Below are 20,018 nucleotides of genomic sequence, written 5' to 3' on the forward strand. Positions count from 1 at the left end.
TCGTTATGCATGTGAATCAACATAGAAAAGTTCTTTGAAAAATGTTTAATGTATTTTGAATTTAGTGATCGAGTCTAATTTCGAGTCTAAATTGTCTTTTCAGGGATTTTAAATTGTACTTAATCTCGTATCGTGTTGTGTTTGGACTTTTCTTTTGATACTTATTTTATTATTCCCAATTTTATCTATTTATAACTCATACTTTCATACGAACTCTTGATATTTTATATTCTACATGGAATCATGTTGTTTTTTTGTACTTTTAATGTTTTTTTTGGTTTAATGTATATTTTAATCAAATTGCTTGTTTTATTTTTTTTATGAATTCACTTATGAACTCGTTATAGTTGATCCGCTTGCTACCATCGGTCTCATGGATCATCTCGTCGACCTCCTCATTAGTGAGCCTCTCCTGATACATTGGACATGACATGGCGGGGCTTGGCGTTAGAGATGAAGTAATTTTCTACTCCTTGCTGAAGAAGCGGAACATCTCCCTCTGCCCCTCCTATCAGTATTTGTCCTTTAGCACGCTATTAGGGTTAGGAACTTGTGGAAGTCAATGCTACTGCTGCCGTCGGTGTCCATCGGGTTCAGAGTATGTATTATGGTTCCAAGCTCCTTGGTGGTTATTGAACCTGGACTTTAGACGTACATATTTGAATTCATCCATCATTTTCAAAGTGCTATTTTACTCAAATATTTGTAGTTAGATCGACCAAATTATCTAACTTTTATATAGTAAATATGGGCAATATAGATCTTGGATTATGTATTTAATTATACAATAACACAAGAAAGCAAATAGATTGAGAAAAGTATATGTAACTTGAGAGTCATGATCATTTAGCTATTGTTTTTTTTATATATTTTGTGTTAGCTAGAAAATAGGAAAGTTAGCTAGAAAATAGAGAGGAGAGTGGGATCCTAGAGGAGAGTAGGAGGATGGAGGAGTACTTACATGCGTGATCACATACGGTGGGGGTGAAGGTGGGTTTACCGGATTTATTTTTAAGATTAAAATTATTGGGTCCACCTATTTAAAGAAAATCAATGTTTAGAATTTTTTTTCTTTTTAATTAGAATTTTCATGATTTATTTTTAAATTTATTAAAGCGCCACATGACATCCTAGAAGCGTCTGTAGAACGTCATGTCAGAGGCGTAGCTAGCAAGGTGGCACTGTAGGCCATGGACCACCTAAAAGATTGATCAAGATTAAAACTATAGTATATGTGCTAGTTAATATAATAAAAATTATATAGTGGACCACCCTTTTAATTGACCTATTACATATAGATGGACCGCCTTTACTCTAAATCCTATCTAAGCCACTGTGTCACGTGAATGTTTGAGAACGTTTGTTGGGAGTTTAATATACTTTTAGTGTATAATATAATATAATGTTCCCGCAAAATTATATTTTTATGATTTAAAATATATTCAAAACTGAGTTTTTAATTGTATAAATTAAGACTTATTAGAGTGTAAGAGTAGGGAGGCACATACGTAGGAAGAGGTAGGGCACGCTCTCTTAAAAACCACCTGATAACCCAAATGCCTAAAATTAATTAATTTATTTTCCAAAAGCTTCAAGAAATTTACTTATATTGTTACAACAGTGGGTAGAACTGCTCCATATATCGACGGAGGATTTTCTTGATCTGATAGTTTGCTTACAAAATAAATTAAAACTATAGTAATTATTTTGAACACATCGAACTGTTGATTTCTTGATAAAAAAAATGATTGCTTACAAATAGAAAAGAGAATAGGAGGGGAGGGGCAGCAAAAGAGAGGAGAGGAAGTGTGCGTACAGTGCGTCGCATGCACGGAAAGAGGCGAGGTGTGCTTGACCGTGAGTCTCAATAGATCTAATCTAACGATGGAAAGAGGTGGATTTGGTTGTTTTTTTCTTGAGATAAATCTAATGGTGTAAAATAATGGGTCCACCAATTTAAATGAAAATCAATGGTCGGATGTTTTGTTTTTTTCGTAGAATTTCTAGGATTTTCTCTATTTTATTAGAACGCCACGTGGCGGCTTGAGAGCGTTTGTAGGAAGTTTCATGGACTTTTAGTATATAATAGATAGATAGATAGATAGATAGATATTGATAGACAGTTTTTGGCCCTGTTTAGTTCCCACGTAAAAACTTTTCACGCTGTCACATCGAATGTTTGGTCACATATATAGAGTATTAAATGTAGACAAAAAAACCAATTGCACAGATTGTGTGTAAATTGTGAGACGAATCTTTTAAGCCTAATTGTGCCATGATTTGACAATGTGGTGCTACAGTAAACATTTGCTAATGACGGATTAATTAGGTTTAATAAAATCGTCTCACAGTTTACATGCGGAATATGTAATTTGTTTTGTTATTTGACTATATTTAATACTTCAAATGTGTGTCTGTATATTCAATGTGGCACGTAAAAACTTTTCACCCCTGAAATTAAAAATGTCCTTAGTTGTTTAACCAAACCTTGTTTTGGAAACGTAAGAATTGTGGAACGGAGATAGTAACAATTTGGCTATGTTATATATATAGACAACAATTATAGACTGAGTTATTCATGTTTCTTACTCCATCCGTCCCAAAATATAATCATTTTTAGCTTTAAATCTGGATAACTGTGTGTCCAGATTCATAGCTAAAAGTTACTATATTTTGGAACGGAGGTAGTAGATGGATTATAAACCAACAGTTGTATGTACAATACAATGGGAGAGAATATAAACACTTGTTTTGTTTTCAATACTCCTTCGAAGTTCTGTATAGGATGAAAATACGAGATTCTTGCTACATTCCAAAATTTAACAATTTAGTTCTCACACTCATAATTTATCTTAAAACTAGAAAAAATGCCCGTACGTTCCAACAGGTGAATGCTATTTTAATCCTATTATTGTTATACGGTTTAGATAGGATAAAATTCACTGTGGAAATTCACTTGGATATTTCTTTTTAGAAAATAATGAGCTGCATTTAAGAGTTCGACTTTCATTTGAACTTAGCATATGAGTTTTTTTTAAAGAGATCTCTTATATGATTCCTTTTGTAATTTTAAAAGCAAACGAGCTTAAAATCCAACTCAAACACATGTCTGTATTGCCAAAAACGAACGAACTTGAAAACCGACTCAAACACGAATGATTTACCAAAATACCGGCAAAAACATCTTCAATTTTTATAATAGCAGAGATAGAGATATAACAACTACTACACTAACATTATCTTCCCAACTAATCAAAATCCTTATAACCATTCAATTTACCCATCAATTTCCACTTCTCAACTAACCACAACCTCGCTTCATTTAATTCTAATTATTTTCTTAATAACCATGTCCAATATACGAATTTTTTTAGAAATAATATTATTTTAACGGAAAATTGAAAAATTGGTAGGCATCCAATATCTTGGGATGGAGTTGATAGGTGTTAGAGAGCAAGTTTAATAGTATAGCCAACTATTAGCTCCAAACCATCTACAGTCGATTTAATAGCCAATTCATATCATATGTACATATACTACACTATTAATACTACAGAAATCTGTAGCTCGTTGCTATTCTAATCTCACCTCTTTAATCTTCTTAATATGTTTAATATGTGTTTATAGCTGGCTTATAGTGTGGCTAGTCACCCATCAACAACCAACGTACAGTAGCAGTATATAAAGAGATGCATGGCAAGTGCAAATATCGCACATATATTCTAGCCAGTGGAAGCCGTGTAGTCGTACCTCGTACGTGCGGGGTTTAATTAATAAATTAGCAACACCTAGCTAGCTACTGGCCAGCCATGGCACAAGGAGTGATGCTGTGGTATGATGATCTCCTAGCAGTTTTAGTACTTTCCGTGCTGGTGGGTACGTCGACGGCGGCGAACTGCGGTAGGAAGTGCGGCGACGTGCGCATCCCCTTCCCTTTCGGCATCGGCGTCGACTGCGCCTGGCCGGGCTTCGACCTCTCATGCAACCATAGCTTTACCCCTCCCAGGCCGTACACGGGCAACGTAGAGATCAAGGACATCTCGCTGGAGAAGGGGGAGATGCGCGTGTACACTCCCGTCGTGTCCGACTGCTTCACTTCGGACAATACCACCGAGTACGAAGGAAACGCCTCCTCGTGGGCCTACCTCGGTACGCCGTTCCTGTTTGCGCGGAGCAGGAACGAGTTCACGGCCATCGGCTGTGGTACGATTGCGTTTCTATTGGGCAGGGACGATGCGAGCTACTTGACCGGCTGCATCACGACGTGCGCGAGCTTGGATGAGGCCGCCCACGACGGTGAGCCCTGCACGGGGCTGGGTTGCTGCCACGTGCCTTCCATCCCGCCCAACCTTGGCATCTTAAATATTTCCTTGGGCGAAAGCATCGTTAACCCAGCTTGGAAAGACAGCCCCTGTAGCTACGCCTTCGTGGCCGAGCAAGGCTGGTACGTATACCAATATATATATATATATATATATATATATATATATATATATATATATATATATATATATATATATATATATATATATATATATATATATATATATATATATATATATATATATATATATATATACACCATACTTATGTTGTCCAATTAAATTCTTGATTGTTTTCATCCACTGAGTTTTACTGATGCATATGCATATATATGATCGACATGATTTAGGTACAATTTCAGCCGGCAAGATTTTAGTCGTTCCGGCAGCAAGAGCTTCGTCAACAGTACTGGAGAAAGACGTGTCTCAACAGTGCTTGACTGGGCCATCAGAAGAAATGGATCGTGCTCATCAGCAACAGGGGCTCCTGCTTGTGTCAGCGCCCACAGCTACTGCGTAAACGCTACCAACGGGGATGGCTACCTATGCAACTGCTCCACGGGATACGCCGGCAATCCCTATGTCACCGGCGGATGCATAAGTTTGTTCTTACACTTAATTATATTTTATATTATAAATCGTTTTGCTTTTTCTCATAGTTAAACTTTCTTCAAGTGTAAGTAAATTTATAGAAAATTTTAACATCTATGTCACTAAATTAGTTTCACTAAATATAACATCGAATATATTATGATAATATGTTTGTTTTGTGTTCGTAATGTTGTCATATTTTTCTATAAACTTAATTAAATTTAGAAAAATTTGACAACGAAAAAAAGTTAAAACGACTTATCGTTTGAAATGAAGGGAGTAGTTGTTAATCTGCACTTTGCTCGTAGTGTTACATGTATTCGATGAATAATTGATAATTAATGATTTGAAAAAAAATTCATAGGGCATCCTTATTTTTATTTTTATGAAAATCAAACTCGGTAACTTTCAACTAATAGTTATACTAACAATATCTATTATAAGTATTATGCATGTTAAATCACTAGATTTAAATTTTAAAATACTTTTATGTGATATTAAATTTATAGTTGTTGATAACATAATATTAAATAAACTAATGTACAAAGTATATCATTAAAAACTGTGTAAAAAATTTATAGACCTTATAATTTGGACCATAGGCAGTATAAATCTTAATTCACCTTGGAATATAAGATTTTCACGATTTAATCATTCTGAAATTTGGAATTAATTAAATATCATATCAGTTTTTTATGGCATGCATATAGCTAGCTAGCTATTACCTCTGTCCTATAATAATTACATTTCTAGTTGAATTTGTTCCAAAATAATTATCACAATATAGTACTAATGGTCCCACTTTTCATTCAAATTTCTTACCATTTTACCCTCAATTACCATTCCACTCTTACCTATACACCATTTGATAAGGGACATCGTAGTAGTCTTTCTTCTCAAACTTTAATATATGCTAAACAATCTATAATTACAATTCATATGGGACGGCTGTACGTAGTAGTACTTCTTGTTATTGATTTGGCATCATCATTTACAAGCTTGCCAGTTTTCTAATTGATATACATATTATACGCAACCATTGTGTGCAGATATTAATGAGTGCGAGCTTAGGAGAGAAGAGCCTACCAAGTATCCCTGTTACGGTGGTAGCAGATGCTATGACACAGAGGGTGGTTACAAGTGCAAGTGCCGATTTCCACATAGAGGGGATGGTAAAATCGACAAGGGATGCAAACCCATACTTCCAGCGACCGTAGTCGCAACAATAGGTCAGCATTTTTTTTTCTTTATTTCCACTTCTTAAAGTGCTGTGGATCCTCGTTTCTTCCGTGCTTTCAATTCTATGCATTCATATATAACATGCCACGCACTAATTAAGTCCTAAGTATTATTCCCCCGATTAATATCCTCAAACAGAAAAGAAGATGATGTTTGACTATTTTGTGATATTTGAGGTGAAATTTTGAAATGACATAGTTTTGGGTAGCAATTCCTTTTATATAATATATACAACAGGGACAAATATATTGAACTACCATAAAAAGTATTCTACACATATTCATTTAATAAATAAATAAAATAAATATTTTTTTGTAAAAATAAACTTTTCCACAAATAATACTTGTACAATAAAGTCATGCATGAATATAAATATGTAACAGTCCAGCTTATACAATAAACTTACTATACACACTTCTAAGAGCGAATATAATAAGACGATGTAAGTGGGCTTTATAAGTTGCCTTATCACATTTGTACTTATGTCGAGTAGAGAGGAGAGAAGAGAGAAGAAAAACAGGTTACAAATTTATAGCCAGCTACAACACAAGTTCCAATAAACTATGTGAAAGAGAGATGGGCTAAATATTAACGATGTAGTATGTATATCTACAGCTAACTATTGTATGACCGAGCTATTTCACAACCACAGAAAACCCCATAGGTGTTGGTTTCCCAGTAGGCATCTATTGGTTGACACCTTTACCCCAATCGTATAGGTGCCGATTTCAGAACCGACACCTATACTATTAAAATAATAAAAAAGCCACGCTGACCTCCACACCGCGACCTCGCTAGGCCGGCCTCCGCGCCGGTGCCCGCCACCCAACACTGCGCTGGAAGATGGGGGAGGTCCCTCGGGAGAGAGGGGGCCGACGAGATCCGACGACCGTGCCGCCACCTCGTCGCGCCGGCCACCAACCCACGCTGTGCTAGAGGAGAAGGGAAGGAGGGAGGTCCCGTGGGAGAGAGAGGGCCGGCGAGATCCAAGCCTCCTCCACCACCACCGCCATAGCCTCCACCTCGTCGCGCTGGCCTCCGTGGTGGCCGCCACCTCACCTGCGCTGGCCGGCCTTCTCCACCGCCGTGCTGTTACCTTGCCCACGCCGGACGGCCTTCTCCACCGCTGTGCCGTCCCTGGAGGACGAGAGAAGGGGGGAGGGCCCCTGGGCTGGGAGAGGGCCGCCGCCGCGTTCTCCGTCAGCCGTCACCGCTCCTCCGTCAGCTGTCGCCGATCCACTAGAGAAAGGAAGGCAAAGGGAGAGGAGGGAAGAGAGAGAGAGATATATATAAGGAGCGATGTGGGATGTGGTATAAGATAAGGGGGCGCTAGCTGTGGGTGGTCAAAAAGATAAGGATGAGGTTTTTTTAATAGGTGTCGGTTCTGTAAAAAAACTAACACCTATACTATATGTGACGGTTTTTTCTCTAGAACCGACACCTAAAATATAAGTATAGATGTCAGTTCTATTAAAAAAACTCGGCACCTATAGTATAGGTGTCGGTTTTTTAATAGACCTGATACCTATAGTGCTTAAAGGTGTCGGTTCTATATTTTTTCATCGTGCGGAGGTGGGAAAAGGCTCATAGGTGCTGGTTTTAAATGAACCAGCACCTATAAGACCGGTCCTTATGAGGGTTTTTTAGTAGTGTTTGGTCGGTTATAGATGATTTGATAATTTTTTAAGCTAGCAGTTGATTATATTATTGTACTTGCTTTGACAATAAGTCCATAAATTTCCATGTTTGTTTTATGCATAGAGGCAAAATAGATCATTTTAAGAAATTAAACCATCAACTAATGGAATATTGGGGATGTAAGGGACAAACCAAAAATCAGAGACTTATTTTTTGAGGTGAAGAGGGGTTGTGGGGGTGGGGTGGGGTGGGGGGAGGCAAACCGTATAAAGAAAATATAATTCAGATGTAATGTAGTACCTTCTTGACCCGAAAAGTTGAAAACAACATTTGAGCGGGCTTAATTGATTGTCGAGGTTTCACAAGTTTAATAAAGTAATGAATATAAATATAAAATACTCTGGCTTATACAACAAACTTATACACTTTTGAGAGCAATTATAATAATACGATGTAATCGGGCTTTATGAGTTATCGTATCGCATTTGTGCTTATGTGGAGTAGAGGGGAGAGGAGAGGAGAGAGAAGAAAAACAAGCTATAGATTTATAGCCAGCTAAATAAAGCACGAGCTCAAATAAACTATGTAAAGAGAGATGAGCCAAATATTAATGATGTAGTGTGTGTGTATAGATAGACACACAGCTAGCTGTTGTATGACCAGGCTATTTGGTCGGCTGTAGATGATGTAATAATTTTTGGAGCTTGACTATATTATTGTACTCGCATGCTCTCTATCAACAAGTCGTTCACAATTACATAAAATCTAATAAGTTTAGTTACGGCATTGTGAAAGTATTTTTTTTAAAACAAATGTACACATGTCGTCGTTTATATTTCAAATATTACTACCTCTGCCGAAATAATGTTTAATATTGATATGTGATCCATGCAATCACAACAATTTGATTTTGACTATAGTTATTGTTTTAAAGTACAGGTCTCATATATATTAAAAAGTATATATTAAAGTCTGTCATTACGAATGCTTTTACAATAGCACACTTGTATAAAATTTTTTAATCCATATAAACGAGAATTTTTGATTGAGTATTCAAAGTAGTACCTTGTTGACCTAGAAAAGTTTAAAATAACATTTTTTTTATTTAACAGATTAATTGATAGTCGAAGTTTCAAAAGTATAGTAGGATCATATCAAAAATGTCACATGCATGTATTTTACTTGAAGAAGTACTGATTTGGTTCATTTAATTATTTAATTTGTTACTTGCCAGCAACTGCTGTCGCCGGAGGTATTCTGGCATTCGTGGTGCTGTACATTCTCAAGGAGCATAGGAGGCGGCAGCGAAATAGATCATTTGACAAAAATGGTGGCAACATACTGAACAAGATGATGGACATCAAAATCTTCAGCGAAGAGGAGCTGAAGAAGATGACAAAAAACTACTGTGAGAAAAGAATGATTGGGAAAGGCTACTTTGGTAAGGTTTACAAGGGGATCACCCAGGACAACCAGCAGGTTGCTGTGAAGCGCTTTGTCAGAAACGGCCATGAGCTTAACAAACAGGATTTCGCGGATGAGATAACGAGCCAGGCTCGGATCCAGCATGAGAATCTGGTCCGTCTAGTCGGGTGCTGCCTGCATACGGATGTGCCCATGCTGGTTCTGGAGCTCATCCCCAAGGGTAGCCTCTACGAAAAGCTCCATGGCGATGGTCGGCATACGCATCTCCCGCTACCAACTCGCCTCGACATCGCCGTTGGCTGCGCCGAAGCTTTAGCATGCATGCACTCTAACATTGGCCACAAAAGCGTCGTCCATGGGGACGTCAAGTCCGGCAATATTCTTCTTGGCAACAATCTAGAGCCCAAGGTCTCTGACTTTGGATCGTCCAAGCTCATGTCAGTCGCCAAGTCTGATAACTGGTCCGTGATGGCTGACATGAGCTACATCGATCCTGCCTACATCAAGACAGGCCGTTTCACGGAGAAGAGCGACGTGTACAGTTTTGGAGTGGTGCTCCTGGAACTCATCACCCGGAAGAAAGCCTTGGACGACGACAGAGAAAGCCTCCCGTTAAACTTTGCCAAGTATTACAAGGACGACTACGCGAGAAGGAACATGTACGACCAGAACATGTTGTCATCAACCGATGATGCTCTGCGGCCTCGCTACATGGAATGCCTCGACAGGATGGCCAACATTGCGATTCGGTGCCTTATGGAGGATATTGACGAGAGGCCGACCATGGCGGAGGCGCTGGAGGAGCTCAAGCAGTTGAGTGCAAGCCTGAACGTGACCTAGCTTGATAACCACAACGACGACGATGGTCAACGAACGCATGTAGAATTAAAGCTTTCGATCGATATATCGTTTGTTTCGTCAATGATCATTTCGTTTTACCTCGTCATTAGTTTCTCCTCAATCTCTCAACAGATATGAAGTATACTTTGGTTTGGTTAAGGCTATCAGTAGGTAAGATTATTACGTTACATATTTTCTATATGCGCTTGTGGTGTGATCTACATATATAATGTTGTACCTTTCGCGCTGTAAGCTACTATTACTTTGAACAATTCGGTTGTGATATCATGAATATATGTAATGCAACATGATTTAAGGTTTCGAGGTGCGTGCATGCTGCAGTACTCCTGAAATATATGAGATTAAATTAATTATAGCTGTTGATCTTGCGTACAAATTTAGGTCCATGCCAACAGAATTTTGGTCTTACACTCTTTATCAATGTATACATTTACTACGTACGTACTTCTCTTGCAACAATAATTCTAGAGATTTGCTCCAATTCAATAAAAAGTACTTCGAGATACCAGCACTTCACGATACAAAATTATTTTCGATCATTGGATTTAGCAATGCCCATCTTGTCCAGCTAGATCCAACGACCGAAAATGATTTGGTACCATAAGATACAGGTATCTTGAAGTACTTTTTACTGAACGGGAGAAAATATCATAATTTTAACTATAGTGATAGCTCATGCAACAGCTCCTGGACCTGACTTGGGCCGCCCGGGGGTAATGGACAACAGATTTGGGCCAACGGGCCGAAATCTTCTGGCCCAGGAAGGAGGAGCCTCGAACATGCATATGAGTGCAAAGTAAATTAATTAACATCTCAATCAACAGGACGCATTTAATTCTGGGCTGGTTTGGTTTATGATCTAAATTAGCCTTACTAATTTTTGTTAATGCCAAATTTTAGTATGTTTTGGCATGGCTAATTTTGGCAAGGCAAATGTTTGTTTGGATTGAAACCAAAATAGCTTAAGTTAACTATTGAAATAGCATACTTTTTTAGGCATGCCAAAATTTAGCTTCAAACTAAATAGACACTAAATACTATTAAAATTGCCAAATATTGGTAAGACCAATTTAGGCCTCAACTAAACCAGTTCTTTGTCAACTTATTAGTACTCCCTCCATTCCAAATTGATCTACATATAGTTTTTTTAGGTTATTCCTAAGTGATCTACATTCATTAGGTCTATTCGTTATTTGTGCATTGGAGTAAATGGACATTGGTGCATGCATCCATGCACACAAGTATTTACAACCCACATGCAATATCTTGATTTGCTATTGACTAGGAAATAGTGGGGATGGTGCATGCATTGAGTTTGTTGATATAGTAAATATAGTATGAGAGAGTTATTAGTTTTTCTTGGTCTTGGTGTACCTATAAAATATGTAGATCAATTTGGAACGAAGGGAGTATTATATATATTGATGTCATTAGCCACGATAGAGATGCTCTGCGTGCTTCAGATTTAGACATTTAGTAACTACTTCCACACCATCTACTAGCTTTGTCCCCCAAAGATCAAAGACAGCCAAATCTTGGGAGTACAGTATTCGAAGATCTGAGATGTCCTATATGAATTAGGAATAGGTTGTTTTCAAAAATAAATTACAAATAGGTCTTCGACGCTAATAATATTAGCATCGATCCTCTTCGTATAAGTGACTTAGCTTTCTTGGGGAGGCTAAGGGGACGACTTTAATATCATTGGCACGGTCATACTGGATCACCTGATGCATGCATGCCATGTCTTGTGGCCTCAATCGGGCACCCGATCGAAAGTATTTTTCTAATTAATCAAGATCACGTTGAGAGGCTAGAGAGTTCACAACCCCAGCTTTATTACCGATTGTAGCAATCGAGGCCAGTAAATCGAGACTAAAGATCTCGATCTTTAGTATCGGTTAAAGAACCGGTAATAAAGATACATACTAAATAAAAAATATGTGGGATGTGGGATTCAAGCTCAAGATTTCTCACCTCAGCCCTCACGTGTGTTACCATCCCACTTATTACACACATCTAACTTGGATAGAGATGCTTTCTTTTTAACTAACCCAAGAGGCATTATAGTACCGGTTGGTAACACCAATCCGGACTTAAAATCTTCTAGCTTTAGTCTTGTTTGGTGCTACCAGCCAATACCGGTTGATAACACCAACCGGAACGAAAGATGTTTCTAGGGATTTGGACTTTTACAATCGGTACTAAGGCTTTAGTACCGGCCGTTTTTAATCTAGTTGAGATATTTGTATTTTGGGGACTACAATAAAAGATCGTTTCTCTAGCAGTGGTAACATCTAACTTGAACATCTGATATGAGACAAATTGAGGTTATTCCTGTGGCTTAGTACTTCTACATAGGTGTTAACTTAATTAAGGACACAAATCTCCTTTGATTTATGTAATACTCACTCTGTTTCATATTATAAGTCGTTTGACTTTTTCCTCTGTAAAAATTCTTTAGGTTTGCTCAAATTTATAGAAAAAATTAGCAACATATATGACACTAAATTAGTTTTATTAAATTTAACATTGAATATATTTTGATATAATGTTTGTTTTATATTTAAAATATTACTATATTTTACTACAAACTTGATCAAACTTAAAAAAGCTTCACTAATAAAAAGTCAAATGACTTATAATATAAAAAGGAGGGAGTAAGTTCTTATATCAACACTCTTAGTTTTCAGCCTTTCACAAGTTGCATGCATGACATCCAACTAATCATTTTGTAGTCAAAACCTTAATTTCCTTTGTATGACTTATATAAGAAAATCCCACGTACAGTAAAAACATCCTTCTCTCTCGCACTGATTCCCCCTTCACAACCGCGCGAAGGTAGCAGGTATTTTCTTTTTTTCCTTTTTTTTTTCCGAAGTGATGATATCTGAATCTTGATTGCTTCTCCTCTGTGGAATTTTGCTATGATGATTCTCTAATGATGCTATACCTGAAAATAAAATTCTTGCAAGTTTAACCGACTGCACTGTCAGGTCTTGACCAATCAAATTATTTTTACTTACTTCTACATGACCATTACTTGCAAATTTGCAAGGTTTCTGTACATGTTACCTGTAATATAGAAAAAGAAAGCAATGAAATTGGAGAAACGGTTCAGGATGCTGCATAGTGAACCTGTAGTGATCGATTGCCCTTGCCTATGTACACAAAAGATTTGTTTGTGCACAACACGATTCGTTTGCCATCTGGCGTACTGTGAAATGATCTCCTGACATATCAGAAAAAAAACATGTGTTCTTTTAATGGCCACTGTCTGCTCTTCTTTCCTGAAGTTTTGTACTAGTTGAATGATTGTGATTGATGTGCTCCGCTAACAGAGTTGGATGGTTGTGATTTCTTCATCTGATAGAGTTTCTGGGTTCCCTTGTGTTATTAGCTGCAGTGGGACCCTGTATCTAGCACCAGATCTTTCTCTGCCCTGTCCCAGATATAGCACTTCTGCACCAAAAAATGCAGTTGATGAAAGTTTTTCCCAACAACTACAGAAACCTGATATTTTAGGGGGGCATCTGTATTTAAAAAAATTATGCAAATGTAATGTTTTCTCTTTTCTCAGTTCACTCGGATGTACCCAAAGAAGGACCTCTTTGTCCTCTCTTTTCTTTGGAAGTAGAGAAGTTATATGGAAACTGCACAAATGAACAGGTTGTATGTGCATCACCAGCCAAACAACAAACTTACAAAGACTAAGGTCGTCTTTCACCCCCTTCGGAATGGGAAGAAAGTCACATGACTCAAAATTTATTTTCAGTAAGTGCATGCCTGCCTGCCTGCAATAGTTTTATTCGAAGTAAAAGCCTGCAATAAATTTAACCATTATATATGTGGAATGGGGTATGAGTTCACCAATTGCCAACTTGGATTTGCATATATAACACGTCGTATCGTTAGTGCTTTATGCACCAAAAGTCTCCCTTTTTTCCCCTTTGGAATGGGAACAGTAGAGTTGATAAGGATCACTGTTGTTTGCCTCAGGTTGACTGATAGTCAAGGTTTTCCAATATACCAATACAAGCAATCATTTCATTATCAAGCATCATCGAGTTGCTTGTTGTGCTTTCCCTGCACTTGCTCACGGAGTCACACAATGTTGACCAATAGTCAATGTCTTGGACTTGGACGTTGAATGACCCGGTTTCTGGCAACGCACGGTGGAAAGGACAAAGGAGAGTTAAATAACCCTGTATTGTCTCCAATGCATCACACTCACACACACCCAGACATGGCGCTCGGCTTAGGAGCGTTTGTAGAAAGTTTAATGGATTTTTAGTATATAATAATAATACATAGATAATAGATAGATAGATAGATTGGAACACACGTGTTGTATATATAATTAGCTAGGATTATGATCCTATTAAAAGATACTCCATAATGAAGTTCCTAGCTAGTGCAGTCAACTAGGAGGATTAAATTAATGTAGATATAATTAAGCTGAGTCACCCGGCCAATCATTAATCAAAAGTGGAGTATTATATTTATACAAAGACATGCATGGTCACTAATCTCCCACGCTCCTAGCTACCACGTACAAGCAAGCAAGAAAGAAGTGATGATATCTGAATCTTGATTGCTTCTCCTCTGTGGAATTTTGCTATGATGATTCTTTAATGATGCGATGAGAGGAGTAGGTAGAGGGGGAGAGGGAGTGGGAGGATTGAGTGGGTAGTGGGAGAAAAAAATGGAGTGGGGAGAAAAGAGGGAGAGATGCCAGTGTGGGAGAGAGAAACTCGCAAGTAGCTAATTTCGCATGTGGGTCACTTAATAGGCCCATGAACCGATCACAGGGAGGCGATTTTTGCAGAGTACAGTAGTTATAGCCTTCTTGCAATCTAAAGGAGAGTTTGGTCAGAAAAATTAATTATGTAGTAGTGATGCATACTTTTTATGTTTTTTATCCAAGGAGTAAAATAATAGACCATCGATTTAAATAGAGATTGTTGTTTCAGAATTTATAGGTTTTTTCTCTAATTTATGTTTTGGACAGTGATTTTTCATCGATTTTGATTCAGACTCATCTGAAACATCATCATCCAACCCAAGAAATTTCAGGAGTTCCAGATGCCGATCCAAAAATCGAGCACATCTGCCGCCGTTTCCCAATTCACATAGGTATGGTCGAACTATTCTACTGTGTGATCTCCTTAGTGATCTATTTAAGATTTTCTCGATCTTTTAAATGATTTGTCTGGACTTTTAAGTGATGAATTACTGGGGGATCATTTCTCTATTTAATGAACTGTTCGGTGTCCGTTGAATGTACATGTTTCAACGTCCTAGCTATTTAAGAAATTACCGATTACTGATTTTGACTGAAATAATGAAATAGCTGTTGATCTTTAACATGATGAGCCGTGCTAGTAATCCGGTAATCAGGTTCAGTTGACAAATCATAGACCCTTATCTATGACTTTTCTCTAAATCTAAATATAAACAAGCAAATATAATATTTAATTTTCCATATTTCCTGTTTGTATGTCCGTATACACATCATATAGTCTGCAGCTTACCTTTTCTTTTACCAATGACATGGTTCAAGATGTTGACAATGCGAAGGAAGCGTCCAAAGTCAAGGTCAGGATAATCAGACTTTGGGATGGCATAAATCCCAACAGACGTGATACTTATTAATAAAAGGTTGGTATAAATATTCCCCTTGCAAATAATGTTGGTATTTATGGGTATCCCCAGAGAGCGCTCACATTTACTATAAACGTTAACTAAAAGATCTGTAGTTTATTAGGTCAATCGTATTACCATGACCATTGATCAATCAAAGAATTTGTATTAAAACCAAGATTAATTGTGCAACTTCTGGGATGCTCGCTCATTAGGCAGAAAGATCTTACCACAGTTGATTAGGTGGTTCGCATTCCTATGATATTCGATATATATACATATGAATTCGTGTAAATTAAAATATGCCACAAAAAGTAACATGGGCGCTTTAGTTTTATTTTTACAAAATTAATAATTCTGAAATCAGACATCATAGTGATCACAGAGTTTTTCCTTTCTTGATTCCCAATTTAGAAATTTGTTAATTTAATTTCATTTTTTAAATTCATAATTAGTAAGTTGAACTTATGTGAACTCCAAACCATACAACTAAAATGTATTATTTACTATTTTCATAATTATTAAATCATAAAAGTTACAATTGGGACTTCAATCATGAACAATCGATAACCGTGGCTCTAGACCGAGTACAATTTCATATTTTATTTACAAATTTTGAAATTATTAAATCATAAGATTCTTTACAATTGAAAGTATAAAGCATGTATAATTATGTACTTTTAAAGATTCCAACTTGAAAATGTATAACTTTCAAGAAAATTTGATGACCAACATATTCATCACAGGATTACATTTTTAATATTTATGTTGTTAATAACTATAGCCCATGCAACACATGGGTTAGCGACCAGTATTATTAAGAATGTGACTAGGTAGTGCACGGTAGTGCTTTGTAGTATAAAGGTACACGTGTCCAGATTCATAATCAGGAATTCATTCATTCGGAGATAAAGAGAGTTAGACTGTATTAGACGATGTTGTTGAAGTTGTCAATAAAACAAACTCGACCAAGACAGGTTGTACACCTAAGGTTAACTTTGAGCTTACAACTATATATGCTCAACCTTTGAGCTTGCAGGTTAACCTCAAGTTGACTACTCCACACCATTATCATTGAAAAACCCTTTAATATTATGATTAAACACTATCAAAATTTTCAGTAAGAGAAAAACACTGCCAAAATGTGGCTAAATAAAATATTTCAGTAAAGAGAGAAAAACATTGTCAAAGGTGTGTAAATAAGAGTTCGTACAACAGAGACATGATAGAGACACTATTGCCGGATTCTCTGATTTGGTGAGTGATTTAAATGCTGAAATCATACAAATTGAAGGTTGGTGAATTATTTAAGAGCAATAAGCTAGTTGGCTGGATTTTTAAATATAACCAAAAGGGATGTATTCCCTGCTGGGAATGAATCGATCATTTTATATAGGCACACTTTAGGGTCCATGCAAATCCCAAAAGTAAGAAAATGATAAGTAAAACAGTGCAAATTGCAGGGATAGGATTTTTCAGTACACACAATTGCAGCACGCATGCTTATGATTCTTGTACGAAATGGTGTCCTTTATATGCTATTTACTCGTTATTTTTTAGCTGAGCTGGCCATAGCCAAATTCCATTCATATTGAAGGAGAAGTGGGGTTCAAAAATCCAAGTTGTGGACTCATACAGAATTGTGTAATTAGTGCCATTAATTCTGGAACAATTATATATATGCATCTGTTTTTCTAGCCGTGCAAAATTATTTTTTAGGCCGGGTTAATTTCTCTTCAGCTGCAATTCACCTTGATTAGGAGCAAAAGTACAGTGAAGATTGCTTGAGTTGGGGACTGTCGGCTTGAGCCTGCCAAGAGGTAGCTAGGTAATCGTTTGTTAGGTGCTCTATCAAAATCATGATATGCAATTACCTCTCCACAAAGCAACTTACTAGTAGCATACATAGGCTTCTCAAGTGACATGCATATTGCTAGATAGGTGGATTAGGGCATGTACAACTTTCATTAGTAAGGGTTCTTAACCTTTCCAAGTAGACAAATTCGCTGACATGGAAGAGATGAGAGTATAAAGTGAAATATCGATGTTAAGCTTAACATTGGTTTAGCATCAACTGTTTTTAAAAGAGAAAATATCGACTCTTAACCTATGTAAAAAGAAATTTGGCTACATAAGGATGGGGAAAGGGGAAAAAAGAGATTTTTTTTCTGATGGACGAATAGTGGATAGTCTTTATTGTCTTAACTTTTGTAAGGGAAACAACCTTCAAAAAATTTGTATTGCCTAAAAGTTCATGCTAAGCTAGCTACCTTTGAACTTGTACTTATGACTCAAGATCCAAAAAAACAATACTTAGTTTCTTAACAGTGTAGTTAATGTTTGTTTTGATTTCTTTAGGACTAACAAAATTAAAAAAAATGAACCAGCTGGCTTAGTTTCTTGACAGTGCAGTATTCTGAATGTGACATAACATAACTAAGAGTCTATTTTCTTTCCCCCTTCAAAAATGGGCCCATATGAAATCCGATTAGGACTTAATTCTCCAAATTAAGTGTAAGCCAGCATAACTGAATTACTGATTAATCAGTCACAATTTTCGCTGTCAGCTATATATAGTTGCAGGCTGTGCAACAAAGTACAAGAGGGGTCAAGATGAGTCAGACATTGCCTCTAGTCCCCCACACTGATGTTGATACACTCAAAAGTCCATCTCTTGCATCGCATGCATGCATGATCATTGATGCATAGCTGTGGCTGTCCACTGGTTGCAGACGATCTCTATTTGATCTCTCCTAAGCTTAATTAATTGAGCAGCTAACTTTTGCAGCTTCTAAACCTTTATGTGTGTTCCAACACCAAATGATGCATATTCATGGTCATGCACTAATTAACCTCAGAATTGAAGGACCGCCTATTTGTAACTTTTAAGGGCTATAATGCTCAAAGATGGCTCTGTATTACTGTATATATGCCTCCTTCCACAGAAGAGTGATGTAATTTCTGTCGCAATATTATTAATAAAATTCAATAATAAAATTATAGTTTGTAAAAGAAATTTTTGAAGGAAATAATAACTTATCTATATATAAAAAATCACCATTCCAGGTGTCAATCAAAATATCTACAAAGATAGTTATACCAAAAGCATATTAAACTATAGGTATATCAATTTTTCTGTGAAAAAAAACAAATGCATATAAATCACTTTTCAGATGCCAATATTAATATTTACAAAGATAGTTATATCCAATGTTTACAGTTTCTTTTACTATAGTTATCTCAATACGTCATTGCTTTCTGTGGGTGAGGTCATATCTATCGACTTTATCAGAAGGTGAAGTATACATTAATATATGTGTAATATCTCTATTGATCTAGTAGTACGCATATATATGCATGAAAGTTAAACAAATCTAAAATGTAGCTAGACATTAACCTTTTGGGTGATTTGGATCAATTCAAGCATGTGTGGTTAGGTGAAACTACCTAGCTTTGGGCCTTTTGCACATTTGATATATACTCCCTCCATTTCAAAATGTTTGACACCGTTGACTTGTTAGTACGTGTTTGACCATTCGTCTTATTCAAAAAATTTAAGTAATTATTTATTCTTTTCATATCATTTGATTCATTGTTAAATATACTTTCATGTACACATATAGTTTTACATATTTCACAAATTATTTTGAATAAGACGAACGGTCAAACATGTGCTAAAAAGTCAACGGTGTCAAACATTTTGAAACGGAGGGAGTATGTACCCTCTTGGGATCTAGCAGTGCAACGTTTTGTGAGCAAAGTTAGGTTTCAGCTACCTAGCTTATTAGATGATTGGCAATGGATATGGAGGGAGATCTCGTCGACTAATTATTGTATGGATGATATTTTGGCTAACATTTTCCTCGAACTTAATTACTAGCTCGGCCTAAAATGTCATGGCATGCATGTTTGCTAGCGAATTCTAGAGAGGAAACAAGTCAACAACGTTTTGCATAAGGTCTACTGAATTAAGATAATTAAGATAATTAAAGACAAACCTCTACTGAATTTAGGATTAATTAAGAGGTACTAATTCCTAAGCATGTCTGACAAAGCAACAAAATTCAGTTAGGTACTATAAATTAAAATAATCAAATAGCTAGAGATGAATATACACTTTTTTTTTTGCAATGGTGGTGGCAAGCATGCATGCTTGCTTAGCTATCTTAATTATTAGTGCCCTCCAAAAGGGATAAACATGTGTGGATAATTGGGCTTATGGATCTTCCTTTCCAACCCGGCTACTACTGATCTCGACCGACCTACATGTGTACATATCTTGCTTAATCAATGGAGCTT

The 20,018-nt window shown here is 36.7% G+C and overlaps 1 protein-coding gene across 1 annotated transcript; it reads left to right on the forward strand.

Annotated features, from left to right (window-relative positions):
• The first annotated feature begins 3,713 nt into the window (after positions 1-3,713).
• On the forward strand, positions 3,714-10,376 carry LOC107275746 (wall-associated receptor kinase 5). Its single transcript, XM_015761208.3, has 4 exons — positions 3,714-4,444; positions 4,673-4,923; positions 5,963-6,142; positions 9,025-10,376. The coding sequence occupies exons 1-4, from the start codon at positions 3,810-3,812 to the stop codon at positions 10,053-10,055; spliced, it is 2,097 nt and encodes a 698-aa protein (XP_015616694.1). The 5' UTR covers positions 3,714-3,809; the 3' UTR covers positions 10,056-10,376.
• The last annotated feature ends 9,642 nt before the right edge of the window (positions 10,377-20,018 follow it).

This window comes from Oryza sativa, chromosome 11 (assembly GCF_034140825.1).
Source record: "Oryza sativa Japonica Group chromosome 11, ASM3414082v1".
Taxonomy (NCBI): domain Eukaryota; kingdom Viridiplantae; phylum Streptophyta; class Magnoliopsida; order Poales; family Poaceae; genus Oryza; species Oryza sativa.